Raw genomic sequence first — 20,584 nt, forward strand, 5'->3', positions numbered from 1 at the left:
AGATCATCTGACTTGCTGTAGCAAACTTGACTGTACATGATAGACTACAATGGCATTGGCAAGCAAGGCCCATGCCACCATAATAACTAGGTCATCTTCCACCACAAGCTATAGCCTTCTCTTGGGCGGAGATCACAGACAGTAAATGTAGGTACAGCAGTTACTGAATATTTAAAAAGGCATAGAGATGAAGCAATAAATGACAAAGTAAAGCTGGCGTGGCCAGGCATTAATAACTAATAGGTACCAGTGAGTTATAGGCTGCTGCCGTTGTAATGAAAGTGTCATTGCAAATCAGCAGTTGTCCATGGTTATTATTATTTATGCATAATTGATGCCAGAACCACAAGGAACATGTCTCACCCAGCAAATCCCAACACCTTGGGAACAAAGACGATGGTGTCAACAGAAGAAAAGGTCACAGAAGAGAACATGCCCCTGGGCTGAGATTTACACTGTGAGGGGAGGGCAAGGGGAGGCGTGCATTGTATAACCATACACACATCTGTATATGGAAGGTTACAATAAACTACACATGAAACAAATGATCCTCTAAAGTGCTCCATACATGTAGTGGATGTTGCTAAAACAGATCATGGTAAGTTGCTACAAAGTTTTAAAATAGATGACATACATGTAGTCAAAATAAGGTGAAAGTGCAATGTCTAATATGTTTATCTTGATAAACTTACATTAAGCATTATTTCAGTGATAGCAAAGGTTTCCTTTTCTGAACTCAGAGTACATTAAATGTAAGCTACTTTGCTTCTTTAATGACCAGAGTTATCTTTTCAATATGTAGCAGCTGTATTTTTCATTCATTCATTTTACAAAATACAGACAGTAATAATCATAACTGTAGTTAGTTCTACTTCCCAGAAAAAGAAAACATCTGGAATCCACAAAATCTTCCGTTATGCTGACAGTGAACATTTAGGCATCTTTAGGATTTCAAAGATATCTAATACCTTTATTTATATTTATAACCTATATAATTTTAGAGATGTCCCTAGAATATAGGTCTATTATGTGTTGCCTCTATAGCTACTGTAGGTATAGTGGTTTATTATTGTTTGACCTATATTTAAACTGACATGCAGAAATGGGTAAGCTACATGACCTTGATATGATGAATGAGGAATTTGAGTGTTAACAAAAGGAGGAATTTTATTCGTCATTTAACGATTTTGTTTCACTGCCCGTATTATATTGTTGGAAATGCTTAATTGCTTCTGGATAAAAGACACTTCTTAAATGCATACTTCTCTGAATTCAACATCCGCTATAGGTTATTGAGATATTAGTGGACAAATAGACCTTTAATAATGCACAATATCCATTAATTTGCCATTATCTCGTCCCAACCGAGGCTGCATTCAAAGTAAATAGGAAATGTAACACTTTCAAATTGTAACTATTAACAAAAAAATGTTGAAGTCACAAGAGATGTAACCAGGTCAGAAAAAAAAAATTGTCTTTCCGTCTTGGCTAAAGTTAAAACTCGTTTGATAAAAAAATATTCTAGCCTTAACTATGCTGTGATGGCTTGATTAAAGGAAGATCTTGTCTTTCTTTAGGTGCTCGCGAACGCCTCATGTCGCTCGGCGCCTATGTCAGCGTGCAGTGTCCAATGAGAATGCGCAACGAAGTCTTGATGGATGACGTATACAGGAAATGCAAACAGATGCCAATGAAGTGTCTCAATGAACTGTTTTTTTAGCTTTTATTTGTCCTCCAAAAGCTAATTTTACCGGTCGAAGTGATGCAAACGTGGAGTCTCGTATCCATTTGTGTGTTGCTCGGCGTTGTTGTGAGATGGGGTGTTTCGTTAAATTCATATTCAGGTAGGAAGTGTGTGGAACTGTACGTTAACCTGCGGCAACATTCACAGAATCAAGCCTTCTGTGCTACACTAACGTTAATGCTATTTTTTAGTGTAGCGCATTTGATCTTCTATAAGCTATTGACAGAAAGGTGTAGCATAATCACTGCCTCGAGAAGCTGTCATCGCCAGTCTGTTCTTTCTATGTGTGTGTGTGTGATTCCTGTCATTCGTGATGTCGTGACGTGCAGTAGTTTCCACTATAACCAGACTAACAGCTGCAATATTTTTCTCCAGGGGCGGGGAAACCTCCCATGTTTGGCGACTATGAAGCTCAAAGGCACTGGCAAGAGGTGACCTACAACCTCCCTCTGCAGGAATGGTCAGTCTGAAGCTTTATCTATTTACTCAGTGGAGCAAGTTTAAGAAATACAAGCTCCTGACAGTGAATTAATGTTTTGAAGCCTCCTTGTAAAATAGGGAAATGTTGTAATGATCAGAATCAAAACATTAAAGTATATCTGATTCTGAGACCAGATTCTGTGAGTCACATAGCGACAATACCACAGAATAGGGGATAAAACCTGCTGCTGCCCCTTTTAATGAGATGACATTTCAACAGTTTCAGAATAAATACATGTAACATTTGTTCTCCTCCAGGTACTTTAACACCACTGAGAATGATTTGAACTACTGGGGTCTTGACTACCCTCCTCTGACTGCCTACCACAGCCTGATCTGTGCTTATGTGTAAGTATTGTTTATTATTATTATTTAGAGAATATACTGTACGTGACATCTCTGCTTTAGTGTATGAATATTTATTAAACAAAAGAGCAGGTCCATGGAGTTTTACTACTGTATTCTACAGTATATACCCTGTGCATAGGTATTACAAAAGCAAGTCCCCTTGCCTGTCATTGAAGGGTTTTTTTTATTTATAAAACAATACAAACAAACTTCTCTCTGATTCTGCCATCTATAATTTCCTGCAGAGCCAAGCTAATAAACCCTGAATGGGTGGAGATCCAGACATCCAGAGGTTACGAAAGTCCAGCGCACAAGTTATTCATGAGAGCTACAGGTACAGAAACCATGAGAAAACAAAGTGAAAATCTTCTGTAAACCATATATACCGCAACCTTAATGTAATAAATAATTAATGTACTTACAGTACTAACTGTAATGATTGTGCAATGATGATATAGAAAGCATTTCACCTGTTTTGATGATACATTGATAGTTCAAATCATAAGCTGCACTATTTTAAAATATAAATTAGATGTAGAAATAATATGGTTCTTTGTTCTTTTTCAGTCCTGGTAGCAGATTTGTTGATATACATCCCTGCAGTGGTTTTATACTGTTTATACCTGACTGATGGATCCTCTAAAAAAAAGGTAACACGCTCTCCTAATATGTCACAACATCTAATAGTTTTTTCATCTAAAGACCCAAACGAGACACATTTCCCCTCTTAGTCTGTGAACCCAACCATATAAAAACTGATTACAACACTGGGCACCCAAATTGGGGGAATTATGAAGTCATTATTGCAATATAATATGATGCTATTACATTTTCCTTAAATTATCAAACAGTTACAGAACCGGCTATCCCAGCATGCATTGCCCTTTGTTGAGTGCATGGTGGCACATGCTTTTCGCACCATCTGACCCGAAGTATGAATCAGCAACTACAGGAAAGGAATGAGTCAATAAAAATAAAAAAAACTGCTTTGTTTAAATCTTTTTTTTTTTTTTACACCACAAAGTCTGCAAAAGTTCATCAGGTGTCCAAAATTTTTGATGCATGACATAACCCATAACATTTGATAGATCATTGTATACTAATAATCGGTGGACTGGTTCCAAAGATGTATAAATCATAGACTGTATAAAATGCTGTTTTGTTTTTTTTCTCCAGGTTTCCACTCTGTTCTGCTTCCTTCTGTACCCTGGGCTAATCCTCATTGACTATGGGCATTTCCAGTATCCTTTGTACAGATGCATTTCTACTGTGGAGTCAGATTAATATTACTATTGTAATTTGTTTGATGACTTCCTGTGGAATACTGATTTTAAAAGCCCAATCCTAATAGAGTAGTATGTCAAGGAAAAAGTATATTATGTAAATTTTTCTCAAAGCTTTTGTAGCACTTTGTTTGTAGTAGAGTTTAATTGATTGGAATTGTGATTTTGTAAGGATTTAAAATACTTGTAACTTGAAAACTGGAGGTTTGTTATTTTAGTTGTATACCACTAAATGAGGGCTTTCACTTCAAGATATATGTGCACACCAGGTGCCTTTGTTCTTTATTAGGTTAAATGGAAACAAACACCAGCTGACTTGGGACACAGTTTATACAGCACCCTGCCATTCTGTCAAATAATAGAATGATTAAACAATGAATCAAAGAGTCATTAGATGTATACCTCTTTGCACCAGTTTTCCAAGCTGTTGTCATTCAACGAGTTGAAGATGTGTAAAGTGAGTGTTTGAACTAACCCTGGATTAGCTGCTGTCTAAGGTATTTGTCCCATACCAGCAGACTTAGTTCTTTACCTCAAATTAGACTTATTACATCGAGACACTTTTCGCATAATATTGACCTCAACTGTATCAGGTACAATGGAGTGAGTCTGGGCTTTGCCCTGTGGGGGATTCTGGCTCTGGGTCTGGGCTGGGATGCGTTGGGCTCCATGGCCTTTTGTCTGGCTCTCAACTACAAACAGATGGAGCTGTACCATGCTCTGCCCTTCTTCTGCTACCTGCTGGGGAAGTGTGTCAAACTGAGCCTGATGGGGCGAGGGTGAGTCTAGTCATTTGTGTCTTATGTTTTGTTTGTTCTGCATTTCACATTTCTTTTCTTTACATTTTTGGGGAAATTTAGTTAAGGCATGCAGTTAAGCAAATGTGAATCCATACAAGACATAGAGTTCCTGGATTGTCTAAGTTTAGGCTTTTTTTTTTTTTTCAGTAGTTGTCAAGTTCGTAGTCCTGCTAATACTATTTGGAACGGCAGAAACTGGAAGTACTTTTATCTTTTTATTGTCTTTCCTAGTTTTTACACATAATTATTTGTGATTGTTATCAGACAATCAGTAATTCTGTATGTGTTTTATTTACCTCCTCAATACAAATATGCAGATGTATATGATAAAATCATAATTCTATTTTTTGGGAATTATCTAAGCTACTCCTCAATCTTTCCATGTATCCTTGTAACTGCAGAAGCACCTCCTGGGGTAATAGTACCCTGGTTAAGAATCACTGATCAGGATCAAAATTATTTAGCTTCAGTTCCTAGAGCTCCAAAAATAGTGAGCAACCAATAGTATAGAGTCAAAGTTCATGCCATAGCGCACTGACAATACAGTGTGACCAAAAGAATGAATCATGTGAGTGATCCCAAGAAAAACCCCCAAAAAGAATGAGGGCAACAAAAGAGATTTATCATATTTCCTGCTTTTTTGATAGAAAGAAAAGTGAAAACTATTTAGTATCACAACTCATGTCTCTGTAAAGCAACCGCTGGCATAGTTCTGCAAAACAAAATCAAGGGGATTTATGTTTGCGTCCGTGAAGTCATGACTATTCAACTGTTTATTGTTTTATTGTTACATTGTTTTGTCACTCTGCATAGACATGTCAGCTGAGTGCTCAAAGCAGATATGTAATGTCAATCTGTAAGAGAGCAGTGTCCTCAGGAGATCCACAGAATGACTGAGGTAATCAGATTGGATGCTGTTACTAGCGTGTCCAGTGTCTGTTTATCTAGTAACAATGTACCAAGGGCATTTAGTAGCAAATGCAGTGCTGGATTAGAAGGGTCCGGGGGGGGGGGTATGTCCAGATGACACTCTCGCCATGCCCAAACTCCTCAGCTATGCTGTGTGTGCAACTTAACCAGCAGCTTCACAGTTACAGCTGACAAGATAGGCTGACCTACGCTTTCAGCTGATGCATGGCTTTCACTGCATTCCTCAACACAAGGGCCAAACCCCAAATTTAGGACTTGCAGACATTACTAATTGTTGAGGAATAAAAGTAGTCAAAGTTAAACTACAAGCTAATTTCAACATTTGTATTGTTTTTTTTAGAAATTACAGTGATAAAATAATTTCCAAATTGTATTAAGGATTGCTCATGTTTTCATTATTTATGGTATATCTTCTGTCTTCCGTCTTTCTGTATTCCCCTTTCAATGTAGGCTTTTCCTGTTGGTGAGAATTGCTTCAACGGTGTTGGTAACTTTTGCTCTTTGCTGGCTGCCCTTCCTGTCTGACCCCAGTCAGGCCATGCAGGTGGTCAGGAGAATCTTTCCCGTGGCTCGAGGTCTATTTGAGGTACAGTAGAGTTTCTTGAATGAAATGTCAGCCTGCAAACCACATCTGAAAAGCTTGATGTTGCTTTTGAAACCCAGTCTTATCAAAAGAATACCATCTGTACTCTTGTCATGCAGGCATCCACTTACAATCCCAATATGTGATTTAAAGACACAAGTGGAAGAAGAGAATATCCCCTGATGGATCACAAAGATCAGTGCTGCTCAACATATAGGCCAGAACATGTTACACTAATATGGCCTGGAAATTTGATGACCCATACAGGTCACATGCACATTTCCCATTGATAGTTTCCATGGAAGACTTACTTGCCCTTGAGGTGGTGCAGATGGTTAACCTTCTTACAATCCCTCCTGGTGGTCTACATAAGAATGTGTATCTCAGGCTCCTGATATGATCATATCACATAATATGGGATTCTTCAATCAGTCACTTTTTGATTAATTAGCTCATTTTAATGTCACTGTGTTGTGTAAGAATCAGTGTGAATTAAATGACCATGAAGTGGTATTTTTACTTTCCTTAATTCAATGTAATTCCTGTTGAAACAGGCTGTTGCCTGTTACAAGACACAAAACAGCAAAGGATCATTCTAAATTGTAATTTGGTTAAAGAGAGAAAGGCTGTTTGATATTATAAGATTTCCTGGTGATGGCTTTATTGGTTGGAATTTATGTTTGTGCTTACTTGTCTAGGATGAGTCAAGATTCACAATTTTCTTGGAAGTGATATTTTTTCTAAGAAGCTAAAGACCTCATTCACAGGCATTTTAATGATTTACTGCACAAGGCTATGACCAGTACTTACTAATGAAAGTCATACACAACATTTGTGGTACTCCTCATGCCTTACACACTGGTCCATACTCCCAGTATGGTGAGTACCCTTCCACCCTCAAATGCTTAGCTGATGGGAAATGGATATCCTGCAGGATCAAAGAAAACAGTGGAATAAAATGGTGAAAGGTCAGGAGATCAGTTTCACCCTATCTCTGGGTGGTGTCGGAGTTCAGGATGTACAGTAGGAGGATATAGATAAATCGAACTAATTTATGGCCTGGGTGTTTTCAGCACTTCATAGCACAGCCATGTTCTAGCCATATGGACTGATGAGTGGAGCCAACATTACACATAAAGGTGTAACAGAACACATCCGACAACTGTTGCCTGCTACAGACTTCATCTTTAGAAAGCATATCAGTGTGTTAGACTGTTGCATAGCGCGCACACACACACACACATGCTTGTATGATTTGGTCAGTCATTGCCTGTGAGAGAAAAGGAGCCACAGTAATATGATATTAATTAAGAAGGAAAGTGATAGTGAACAGTGAGAGAGTACTTTAGTTGGCAGTGTTGAATGCTGTCATGCTAGAAGCATAGGTAAAATAACTGTCTGTGTTTTTGTGCTTGTGTGTGCGAGTGACAGCTCAGAGGCAAAGGTTTGCAGCTCTCATTTCTGAAACCCTCTTGTCCCAGTCCCCAAGGTGGCACCCACCACAAGGTGTCATGGATGTGAGAAGTAATTGAAAATTCTACCAGGGAGCAGATGGAAGCATGCGCTGTGGCAGTATTTGTTCAACGAAATGATGCAAACATAATACACAGGGTGTGAGAGACACTATACTACCCCCCTGTGACGACAGCATGAGAGGCTGCCGGGGCGAGCCATCCTGAACTTAATGTGAAATTGTGCACGTAAGCAGAAGCTTTGGACAAGGGGACAGGGGTGAGAAGGGGTAGTGGGGAAGAAGGGCTAGTGACTGGTGGTCGTGGCAGCTTCTGGGCAGGACCAGTTGTAAGTTTACCCACTGAGCTGCATTCTGGTGTCTCACATTGCTGCCTACACACAAAAATGGTACCAAATGCTTCTCCCTGTGAAATTCCATGCTAGCTTATAGGTGAAGGAGCCGCACAGCTCTCGCCCCCTTACATTTGCCGATGAGACCCCCCCCCTTCATTCATATGTTGCCTTCAGGCGACGTCCAGGAACATTCTCATAGCGGTTATTTGGAGCATAGAGGGAGAGAGGGAAGGATCTGAGACAACACAACACTAGATGGCCCAGTGCTGCTGACTAGGCTGCCATTAAGAGCCACACAGCTGTGCTGTGAGCAGCTGTAGCACAGAGGAGAGAGAGGAGGCCAGAAATAGTTTTTCTAGACAGGGCCACACACTGAAACCATTCACAGTGGAATCATAAAGCAAATCTAGGCACGCTGTCTCTTTGTCGTGAGATATCATGGTACACAGTGGCAGCTTGGGCCCCAGTATCATCTGATCCCTGCACAAGTGCTTAATCACTTAAATCAACTGAATCTCACAGCAACGCCCTCCTCCTCTCTTATAAGCTGCAAGTACTTTTAGGCTGGTATTAAGGTTGTAACATATCTTCCATATCATTCACAAACCTTGGAGATCAGATATTTAAAAAAGTATTTTATTTACAAAAACTATAAAAATGATACAGTCTAACATGAGAGAAAAAGTTATGGTGTGTTAAAATAAGCTGAAATGAGTAGACAAACAGAAAATTTATTGCCCACTGTTTTAATAATTAATAAATAATTTCAGTCAAGCAAAAATGCCAAATATGCTCCAGCTTCCCAAATGTGAGGAGTTGCTGCTTTTCTTCGTTTTATATCACTGTAAATTGAATCTCTAGGTTTTGGATCGGTGGTTAGACAAAATAAATGATTTGAAGATGCCACTTTGGGCTCACTATTTCTGACATTTATAAGCAATTCAATTAATTAACAAAATAATTGACGGATTAATAGCTCATGAAAATTATTGTTAGATGCAACCCCAGTTTTCAGTAAAATAGTTTTTGAAAAACCTAATAAGTTAAATAAAGAATTGTTTAACAATTTGACATTGTCTATTTTCAGCAGTGCTCTGTGGTTGGTCTGGATCTGCTGGTTATGCAGAAACTACTCACTTTGACACTTAACCTTGTTTACAAATAAGTCCCATGCATTTCTGAAAGGGGAGTAAATTTATGATGGAGGGTTACGGAATTTTTATTGCTCTTTCAGTGAGGAAATTACTTCTATCAATGCCACTTATTTGCTTTCTCTTCAAAATGGAATTCTGATTTAATTTTTTTACACAGGCATGAACATATGTTTTGAATCTGAAAAAAGTTTATGTTTTCATCTTACAAAATTTCTCATTTAACCAAGTGGTGTGTATGTGTGTGGGCAGGATAAAGTGGCCAACACATGGTGCAGCTTGAACATCCTGATAAAGATCAGATCCATTCTGTCCAGTGACTCCCAGATCTACCTCAGGTAATCCCCTCTATCTAACTAACAAGCTCCTGCTTTATTCTCCTCTATCTTTCATTGTTTCCTTCTCTCTTTTGCTGTATTGTTCTGACTTTCTTTCTTTAAGCCCACCCTCCTGTCTCTTGTTTTGACCATTGTCATTTCCTGGGAAAGAGCTTGCCCAAGGGAATGAACCGTGATCCAGCAGAGGGAAAATAAGATCATCCCATAAGGAAACATTTTGTGAGGAACTTGAAGAACATGAAATTGCAGCGGTCTTTACAAATGTGGTGACAAGAAGTTAAATTACCCAAGGAGTTATTAAAATGTGTCAAATACAGAGATGGATGCAGAGTAAATAAACTTTAAACTTAAAATTATGTGCTTGATGATGTGATATGATAACGTGTGCCAGGGCAAATGAACCATGCAATCACAGGAGATGACGTAGTAAACACTTAGCACTGGACCCGTGATATTTAAGCATCCTGGGAATTATCAGATAAGTTATTTTGATCAAAAGCAGAGAACCTGTCTAAACAATGTGAGGAAAAGGTTGATGCTACAGTTGTTTCATAGTGGAGCCTGCTGAAATAACCCAGCACTCTAAATTTAGGAGTCGTATGTTCGCTGCATGGACACGTTTCTGCCAGACAGCTAAGTCCGGGGATCAAGTTGGACTTCTTTGACTGTAGTGCATTTGAAACAAATGAAAATCACTCTCGTCTTTTTGGCACAGGGCGTGGATTGCTAAATGCTCTGGTGTGGGTGTACTGTGTACATAGGACGAATCAGCTGTGAAAAGTGATCCATGTCCTTCCGGACCGCAAAACCCTGCCCTGCACACACATAACTCACGCGCTTTCATACACAATAAATACCCACTTACTGGTCCTTTTATTACTGTTATTTATCTACCAATATCATTTTCTCTATCTGTCTGTGTCGAAGTACAAACATATTGTTGCCCTCATGCCTTGAACTAACACAACCTCTCAGCACATTCACATTGACACATAGTCACTCTCTTCCGGTGCCTCCAGCCCTAACAGGTGACAATTGAAGGGTTCAACTAATGCCTGCTAACCCTAAGAAGGTGGATCCACTGTGGATCCACATATTGATTGTTTGCGTTTGACATCAAAATTATAGGATTGTCTAGTACCAATGACTGAAAACAAATCTTACTTAGCTGTTTGTGTGTGTTTTGTCATTCTGGCAAAATAGTAGACTGCCTTTCAGGTATGTGGTCGCTATCAGTTTTCACTTGAAGCCATGTCAACACAACAGAAAGATATATGTGTAACCCTGGAATTATTAGCAATAAAATGCAATTATTCATTTTGACTCCAAATGGATTGTTTACTCTACAAGTCTTCTGCTGTATTGTAATCTTTTGCTGTATTGTAAAGTTTTGCTGCAGTTACTTTGTCTCTGACTCTGACATTTTCAGACTTTTTGTGCATGTTTTTGACAGTGTTGGTGTGAGATAATCTTAATACTCAGTTGTATTGTTTTTTCAGTTTTGCCTGCACTCTCCTGGCAGCCCTACCTTCCTCTGTCAGACTTCTGACAAAGCCCACCTTCTGGCAGTTTAAACTGGCCTTGGTGAGTGGCATCTGAAACAATAGCATGTAGGGACCCTCTCTTACAGAGAGATGAGACCTGTTTTTTAACCGATCGCTTGCAGGCTCAAATACCAGTAATTTGATCATTTTAATTAGTTTGAGAGCTTTCTGCATTTCACTGTCTTATCTAAAATAGTATTAAATAATTACAGTGTGAGCATTATTGATGCCTTCACTGTCTTTATTAAAAGGTATGCTAAACATTATTGTTATTCATAGTTATACTAATCATGTCAATGTCTATTTTAGGCTAATTCATCTCTGGCATTTTTCCTCTTCTCCTATCAAGTCCACGAGAAGTCCATCCTCTTGGCTGCCTTGTAAGTACAGAGGTAATAACAGTAACTTCTTGAGGTTTTGTCCCACTGGGTGATTTGTCAACATGCGACAGCAGCGATGGTAATTTTTCTATCTTGTAGTGATATCTCAAATATTCATGAGTATAGATTTAATTTCTGCTCACAGAGGAGCCATTTGTCTGTTCCCCACCTCAAATCTCAGTTTATGTCCTGCAGATTGTTAATGAGTTGAATGCATGTGCACTCTGTAAAAGTGACATCATCCTCATGCTGTACTCCCAGAGCTGCAGAGGAACAATCTATTTAAGAACAGACTTGCTAACAGAGGGGTTACTCACCTCTGTCATCACACTCTGTGCCACACAGACACAAAAGCTGTCCTACCAGCTTCCATTGTCATAATAATGTTGTGTGTCATATTTGACAGAGAAAATGCAGTACTTGCATGTGTGAGCATAAAGACATGCATGCGTGTGTGATTCATTAGCTTTCACCTCCATATGTAAAAAGAAGTGGCGGCTGTAGGTAGAGAGTGAAGTATGGCATAGATTTGACAGCAAGGGATTTGGTTCCTAGATCTAGGCTCATCTGTTAATCTAGATTAGGGTAGATTGTTGCTTTATTAGCTATTGAGTTATATCTCCCACCTGTCCCCCTGAATGAATCAGTAATGAATGTCCAGGGATTAGGAAAGAATGGGAGGCAGCAGCTCAGGGCATTGTTTGCGCAGGATCAATTATTGGGCTGTAACAGGATCGCCAAAGAGCACTGGTTGTAATTATGGGCTGAGGGACCAGTGGAAAGTGCCCCCCCTCAGAGCACAGTGTACAGCTAGCACTGGCTAGCAATGATGCAGGAAACCAGGTTCAATTAACAACAGGCCTCCACAACACATTCACACACATGTGCCATGAAGTAATACTTTTTAACCACACTTATTTAAGATTTTACAGTACCATACATGTCAGCGCAGTTACAGTAAAATTCCTTTGCTGATAAACACATACTGATGAAATAATGTGGTACAACATACACTTGACTGCCTTGTGAAGGAATGTCAATAACTGATTGGGTCAGTTGCAGTTATTATACACGCATGATATCAGGTCACAGCTGGTTGTGACCTAACATGGGCTCATTTCCCGTCTTACTGTAAAATAATTAATGGTTCTTGTTGTAGTGTGTTTAGCAGTAAGTATGTCCAACTATGATCTTTTCTAGGCCTGTCTGCCTCCTGCTGAATGACCTCCCCTTGATGGTTATTTGGTTCCTGCAGGCCTCTACATTCAGGTAAGACTAAGTGGGAGAAACCCCATTGTCAGATTCAAACTGTGAACCAGTAACTAAACAAAGGTGGTAGGGGGTCTTAATAATTGTTTATATCAGATGTGCTATAGCTTTTTAGTGCATTGTTAAAATTTTTTTTATTGTTTAGGATCCATGCTCATGAAAACATTTTGTGCTGTTGCCATGCAGGGAAGAAATGCTAGGGGTGGTGATGGCGCAATGGATAAGACACATGCCTTTGGTGTGAGAGACCCGGGTTCAATTTCCCATTGTGACCCGTCCACCATTGTGTCCCTGAGCAAGACACTTAACCCCTAGTTGCTCCAGAGGCGTGCGACCTCTGACATGTATAGCAATTGTAAATCGCTTTGGATAAAAGCATCAGCTAAATGAATAAATCTAAATGGATATTCACAGGTGATGTAATGTCAAGTAATAATCTATATGGCAAAACACTGTTAAAAAAAATAGTCTGGCTCTGTCACAATTATTGCTTTATAATTGACTGCTGAGTCACTTTACTGGTTTTTACTGGAGTATTTTCTACATGTGCTAATGTTACATTACATTTGATCATTTACCCATATTCCATACCTGCCACTTGTGGCCAAAGTGACCATTGTTCAGCAAAAGTTACATAGTCTTGCATTAAGGAAAATGTGGACCTGTGGGATGTCCTGGTGGCTAAGTTGACACATGGTACAGGGTTCTGAATGAAATCTGGCATTTCATTGTCATGTCGCCTCTTTCTTTCTCCTAATGACATAAAAATGCCTCACCATTGTTAACTATGAAATGAGAAATGCCATAGTAATAATCCTAAAAAGCTAAACGGATCTGCAATATGGGTTGAGCTGAGGACCATGAATGGAAAGACAAGTAGTGCTGCAAATGCTCTGTCTCACTTTCACCAGCTGTTGTTAAATTCTTCCGGCAGCACTAATTGTTGTGCGTGTGGTTTAGTATAAGGATATCTGGGGATTACATGGCATAGTCTGCATGCCTGCTGTCTAAGTGTGCGTTGTGTTGGGACAGGAGGTCATTCTGTGGTTGCTTCTATGTACAGTCTAACTTGGACTTTCACATTATCTGCATCCTCTACAGACTTTGGAATTTAGAGAAATACATCTTTTGTTAGCATAATTGGCTGAATGGAGGCTCAACCATAGCAATTTTAAGAGGATAGAATGCAGCGAGTGTGTTTAAATTGACAAAGTATGTATTTCCAAATTGTTAAACATTTATCTGCTGAATGGAGCTTTTTTGTTGGAGTAAAAAGCAGAATGAGTGGTTTGTTGTGAGTGGATAGGTTTTTACAAGCAGGGTGATGTGCGATTTACTATGAGTCAACTGTTGTTCTTGTTCTTACTCCTCTGCTAAACTAAGATAAGCTTGGCATGGATGTCAGAGCCATCTCTCCCCAGGGGACAGACTGCTTGTGCAGGCCTGCTGGATAAAAGCTATGTGGTTTGCCCTTTTCTCAGCAAACATGATACTGAACTTAATAACAAACTGATGGACGTATATAAAAATCCCATCATCATCTTGCTATGTATATTTCAGTATTCTGTTGTACAAGTGTGTATCAAAGCTCCAGCTGCACATTGCATGTAAAAATTTGACATAACTTCTGTATGTTGTTCTGTTTGGGGTTATTGTGCATTGCTCCAGACAATGACAACAGCAAAAATGCCTAAACTCTAAACTGTAAATGCACCATTGTTTTTGTCCATGTCCCTTTGTGCAGCATGCTGCCTTTGTTTTTGAAGGACGGTCTACTGGTGCCCTACGTTGTGACCTCACTGGCCTTCCTCTACTTCAGCATCTATCTTCTGCCTGCACTGGAGCACTGTTCAGAGGAAGAACTGAGACTGGGAGCCTACCACAGGCTGTTTTTCTGCCTACCTAAACTGGACCTGGCCTGCCTTGTGAGATGGAAGGTCAGTGTGGTGCAAGCCCTGGTGCAATGACTAACAGTACAATAACCAGCAGTAATATGCAGATTTTACACTCAAGCTATATTTGGTTGTTTAGTATATCAAGACGTTAAAAAACAGCATAGAACTGTTTCAGTAGCATTTTAATTCATACATTTAAACGTGTTTAATTGTGTTGAAACAATTGTTAAATGTACCTACATATTGTTTATTGCTCTCCATGAGGACAATAAACAAAGAAACATATGTACAAAACTTTAACTTCAAAATTTTTATGCAAATTTACCCTGGCTTTGATCCATAGACTTTTTTTTGACGTGCAAATCTTAACTCAGTATTTGCTGAGTATGTGTGGATTCAACAAAAAAAAAAATATCTGCATATAGAGACACATGTTGGACAACTGATAACCATGTCTGACTGATCAAAAAGTGCAATTTCACCAAGACTTGCGTGTCCCCAACCATGCTGCATGTAAAAGATGAAGTGAACACAATGTTGTCTTTTCGTGGGATAAAGAGTACATTAACTAAGTTCAAATGTGATTTCATGTTTTAAATCAGTTGGATGTTGTAGGTCAAACTGAAGAGGTTTGTAATCCCAGAGATTTGTATGGAAGGTGGTAACTTCTGTCATTGCAGTTGCAGCTCTAATTGGTTGCTAATAAAATAAAGGTTGTGCAGATTACTTAATATACATTAACATAAGTAGGGAAGATATGATGAAGTAATTTAAAGCCAGTACAATATCATCTTCATTATAGCATCTTTCAAATTATTCAAATGCCATGATGAGTTTTTGTTTGTAGAGACACGGGATAATCCCAGTAAAAATTTCCGTGGTTTGTGTTGCTTTCAGTGCGAGGTCATTTGTGGCCAGAGTTCCTCTCTACTTTTTTGATACTACGAGTTGTAAGAATCCCAAATGTTCTGATCTTACACACAGGGGCTTTAAGGTTAAGTCCTTTAGCTTCTGATGTGGCCCTTGTTCAATGAACAGTAAACAAAGTACTGCTAGTGGTTTTACTGTTTATTAGTAATTCATGTCTGCTCTTGCACACTGGAGAGGGGTGGGGATGTAAAGCCGATGCATTTGTAATTTTAAGGGTGCTGATTTCAGGATCCCAGGTGGCCTGTACTTTGAAAGTGGCACTAGACCTAAATTGCAACTGTGTGGGAAGATATACCCAACTGTATAAATAAAGATCATGTGCCGCTGTAAGCTGTGTAAGCTGTCCGGGGATGAAAGCTGCTGCCAGCCAAAGAATTATTTATCACTTATTTAAGTTTCCACAGCATCTGAAGTGGCTGCACTGCCAGACCCTTAGTGACAGGGGCACTGGTAGGGTGTCAGAGATTAAGAGAAGGTGTCTTTTTATAGAGCGTGTCATTAACACAGGTTTGTCTAGATATATTTATTTACACAAGCAGCATAAATAGCGAGCCCCAATGATGGCGATAAGGTTTCATGGGTTTGCGGTGGCGGGGAGGGTGTGGGCATGAGGTGTTTCCTCCATCTTACTCTGTGACTTATCTCTGGGTCATAAAGCCCAAATAGACACACGAATGATCTCACTCGCACCATCAGTTCTGTTTGCAACTTAATTCAAATTGCCTGTTCTGCCGTGTGATCCTGTAAGCCTCTATCTTTTCTTTATAGCACCTCTCAAATGACCAATTTGATATAAGTCATCCAGTGATAAATATGCAATGTGATTTGAGAGCTCTTTCAAATTAAATCATTCATTGGTTTGATGTTATAGTTACACTTTTAAGGGATTAAGGGAAAAGCTAATAGTTTGTTCATAGCCTGAGGTGCCCAGGTTTATCATTGTTTTATGAGGAATAGTCTCTGGTACGGAATAGCAATTCAATCGCCAAAGAGTTGTCCACATTATAGGGCTATTTCAGCAATTTACAGAGGCTGAGATATCCTGCATTTTGATCCTTAGAATAAGTCAAACTGGATCTGGAAAAGGCTGGATCATGTGCTTTAAATAATGCAACTTTACAATATCTTTCATTCCCTGCATATGAATGCCCACAGCTCAATTTGTCAGGCAGAATTTCTGTTTCCTGTCTCCAAGCCGATGATGAAAATAGTATATGTGGGGTATTTTTTTCCAACTTCAGAAAGCTCCTTCCCAAGCCATAGAAGATGTCCTACAGCTTTTACAGGCTGAGTAGTACTCGTCATGAGGAGTATACTAATCTTGATGTGTAATATCGAGTGCCCCGTTAACAACCCTTGTGTGTCTCCTTCTTGTTGAGAGCTTTGTCCTCATCTGGGATGATGAGAGCTTATCAGTCATGTTCTATCACACAGGACACTTACGTCATTTGAAGCAGAACAATCTGATGACGTCCCAGTTACAATTCATTCCTCTTACCAAAAAAAAAAAAATTATGTACCATTACGGAAGCAACATCACTCCTGCTTTATTTTGACAATTCTTTGATATTTTGAAGGTCCTTGATCTTTGAAATAGTAATTTGACAAAATAATCTGACCTCAAGATCCACTTATTTGCTTTTAGAGAGTTTGCTCAGTTGTTGATTTTTTTTTTTTTATACGACCACCTGTTATCAAGTGACTGAGGTTCCATACTGTGGTTGCAAATTACAGCTGGTGCCATCCCCATGATAACTGAGCAAACTTCATTTCTGATGACAATAAGATGCAGTTAAAAGCTCAAAAAAAGCCAGGAAGTCGACCTTGAGTTAAGAGCTTTTTGTCAGGCTAATATAAGAAGTTTCGTCTCTCCTTTTATGTAGCTTTAAAGTAGCACCTGACCACAGCTTGGGTTTGTTAAGTCTTTTAGCATTTTATTAAGAACTCAACATATAGTGTGATGATGGGGACACACCGAATGTTCGGCCACCAAAATTAATCGGCCGAAAATAGCACAAAAAGCACTTTAGGTATTCGGCCTAATACGTCAAAAGACCGAATCAATTTTACAAAACAATTATGTTGACATGTCGGCAGTGTGGACACATTTTTAAGTGTCTGAGAAAGATGCAAAAATTGCCGTTTGCAGACACTGTTATGCTGAATTGTCTCTTAGCACATCCATTACATCTGTGGCTGACTAGAAAAGGCAACAGTCTGACCCACTTTGAGTGTTTCTGTCACTCGTTTCTGAGATGGCAATTAAGATAGCCGAAGCTAAATTTGGAGTGCACACATATTTAAGTCTTTATGGTAAATCCACTGAAACGGACCAGTGCGAGCTGACCGGAAGGTTACTGACTTTATCCTGTCAGTTTCTCTCTTTACAAAGACAAGTGTTGCAGTATGAGAGTCCTACCTGAAGAGAGGCTGTGAAGTCTTCATGTTATGCGATACGAGAGCCACATTCAACATTATTTATCAAATTGGGTCAGACTTGAGGAATTTAGGTAGGTAGGTAGATTTTATTGTCACAATACAACAAGTTGTAGAGTGCAATTGAGTTTTGTAACTCCCTTCTGCTACATAGCAGACAGTAAACATTAATAAAGATTCAATCATGAAAAATGGTAACAGAAATAAACTATAATCACTGGAGCAGTGCTGAGGATGAAGTAGAGTTTAAGAGTCTGATGGCTGGGGGGAAAAACTGCTCTGCAGTCTGGTGGTGTGGCAGCAGAAACTTCTATCTCTTCCCAGAAGGCTGTGGCTGGGGTGGGTACTGTCCTTTTAGTATCCTTTGGGCTCTGCATAAGGACCTCACCTCACCGATATCACTGATGCTCGGGAGATGGATACCAACGATCTTCTGGGCAGTTTTAATCACCGGCTGCAGAGCCCTCCAGTCCTGGGTCTCTGCAGCGCGAGGATACACATGTGACAACGTCCCGTTTTCAAAATAAGGTGTCTAAACAATATGGAAATAAATTCAGTTGGATTATATTCACAGAAAGTATAAAATATATGTGTACATTAAAAGTAAATGGACACATGTAATTTCCTTTACCAGACATCTTGGACTTGGACCCATCCTCCAAGTCCTGTGGGAAACACTGAGTAAAAAGCACATTTTGACTATTAAATTTATGCAATGGTTAAAAAAAAAAGGCAAAATAAATGAAAAAAATGTGAATGTACTTATTCAGTGTTCGGTAATTTTTTGTATTATATTCGGCTTCGGCCATCCCTAGTGTATGATCTAGTGTGCCTCTTTCATTTGCATCAATTGATAACCATTCCTTCTGTCTATGTTACAGTTCTACATCAGCATTGCAGTCATGGCTGGTCTGAGCATTGTGAGTGTAGCTCTGGTTCCTCCACCACATCTACCTGACTTGTTTCCTGTGTTGGTGTCTACTACTGCTTTCCTGCACTTCTGGGGAACATTTATATATTTCAACATTGTCCAGTTCAGCGAGCCACCCACCAGAAAGAGCCAGAAGAAGAACAACTGAATGGTGCCAAATGTGGTGATGTACACGGCAGGAGATTTCTAAATAATTTAGCTCCAGGAAAGCCACTGTTATACCATGGGACTCTTAATGTGCATGAAGGCTTTCACTCATGCCATCATGTCCCCAGTGCAGATAGCACAAATGGTATAGCTGCAATGATTAGTTGATCAAATGAAAATGGCAAATTTTCAAGCAATGCCACACATTTGATGGTTCCAGCTTCTCTAATAGGATAATTTTCTGCTTGTCGTCTTTTTGCATTACACGTTTTAGGTTGTTGCCCAGACAAAACGAGAGATTTGATGATAATACCTTGGTCTCTCCGAAATTGTAATAAGCTTAATTCTTATACTACAAAATGGCAATGTAGAGGAGATGTGACATCAAGAGAAAGGGCAATGATGTTTCTCCAGTTTGGACCAAATAAATTCATGAAATCAGTCCTCTCCTTTTTCAAAATCACTTTTTAGTTTAGTCTTTACTTGTACTTTATCCTTTATACTTTTTGCTTTGACCAATGATACTTCACTCTTCAAACTACACTATTGCTGGCTAATCTCAAAAGTACAAATAGGCAAGCAGGGTGCAGCCTACACACTTGACCTTAGATAGCTCTGTGCCTGTATGCTCAAGATGCATGAGGTGCCCACAATAATAGGAACCTCTGTTTCAGAGGTGTTGATTTGATTTTAACTGGTAACTTTTAAAGACATAGTTGGTGGTGATTCTAGACGTATGATATTGTAAGGTGTTCCTGTTATTTTGTCCACCTTCATTACCTCTTCTGGCAGTTGTGATTAAAACAACTACCTGATGGGACTGGATGTCAGCAGACAGCTGTCATTATCTATTCATGTGAACTTTTTTTTTTTTTTTTTTTTACGATTTTCTACTGTATATTTTTTACCCATCACTGAAGTTATTTTGTACAAATTCACTTTTTGTGAAAATAAATACAATTTCTCAATGACCTAAAGTGAACATCAGTTTTATTGCCACTTTGTTAAATGATTAGATTTTGAGCAGCTTCATATAAACTGTCACCACCAACAGTCCGGCAGAGACAGACAATAATTGGACAGAAATTATATCTTTCCAAAGGTGTTACTCAACACCATTAAATATTCATTACAAGTCCTAGATACTACAACGGTCCTGCACAAGACCTGTTCATTTAAAACAAAACCAGTGACAGCACAGGCCTTAAAAAGAGATGATGGAAGGTGACATATCTGAACATAATGCTATAAAGTTGAAATACCACAGAAAAAGGTACAAGCAATTTCTTTCTCCAATCTCTGAGCTAGTTAATGACGGGCATAAAAAAATCCATTACAACTATAAATGTTATCAGGTCAGTGAGGGTTGCCAGTGCATCTGAGGCTCCAGGCTGGTAGCCAATAATGGGCCACAGGGACAAATAGGAGCTCAAGATCTGAGTTAACGGTTACTACAATGAAACATGAACACAAGGGGCCAATTAGAGGTGGTGTGAAAGGTGGTGGTTTGCCCTTTTATTACACATGTTTATATAAAGTCATGCCAATTTTGTTAGAAAGATGTGAGGGAAAATGGGAATGAAAATTCT

The 20,584-nt window shown here is 39.1% G+C and overlaps 1 protein-coding gene across 1 annotated transcript; it reads left to right on the forward strand.

Moving 5' to 3' along the window:
• The first annotated feature begins 1,656 nt into the window (after positions 1 to 1,656).
• alg6 (ALG6 alpha-1,3-glucosyltransferase) lies at positions 1,657 to 19,972 on the forward strand. Its single transcript, XM_038715310.1, has 14 exons — positions 1,657 to 1,844; positions 2,120 to 2,204; positions 2,483 to 2,572; positions 2,818 to 2,906; positions 3,140 to 3,222; positions 3,749 to 3,813; positions 4,449 to 4,634; positions 6,036 to 6,171; positions 9,378 to 9,463; positions 10,963 to 11,047; positions 11,317 to 11,387; positions 12,588 to 12,656; positions 14,401 to 14,593; positions 18,799 to 19,972. Exons 1-14 carry the CDS (start codon positions 1,763 to 1,765, stop codon positions 18,994 to 18,996), a joined length of 1,518 nt encoding a protein of 505 aa, XP_038571238.1. The 5' UTR covers positions 1,657 to 1,762; the 3' UTR covers positions 18,997 to 19,972.
• The last annotated feature ends 612 nt before the right edge of the window (positions 19,973 to 20,584 follow it).

Source organism: Micropterus salmoides, unplaced genomic scaffold (assembly GCF_014851395.1).
Source record: "Micropterus salmoides isolate LMB-PRFRI ecotype aquatic unplaced genomic scaffold, ASM1485139v1 Ms_hic_scaffold_13, whole genome shotgun sequence".
Classification (NCBI taxonomy): Eukaryota; Metazoa; Chordata; class Actinopteri; order Centrarchiformes; family Centrarchidae; genus Micropterus; species Micropterus salmoides.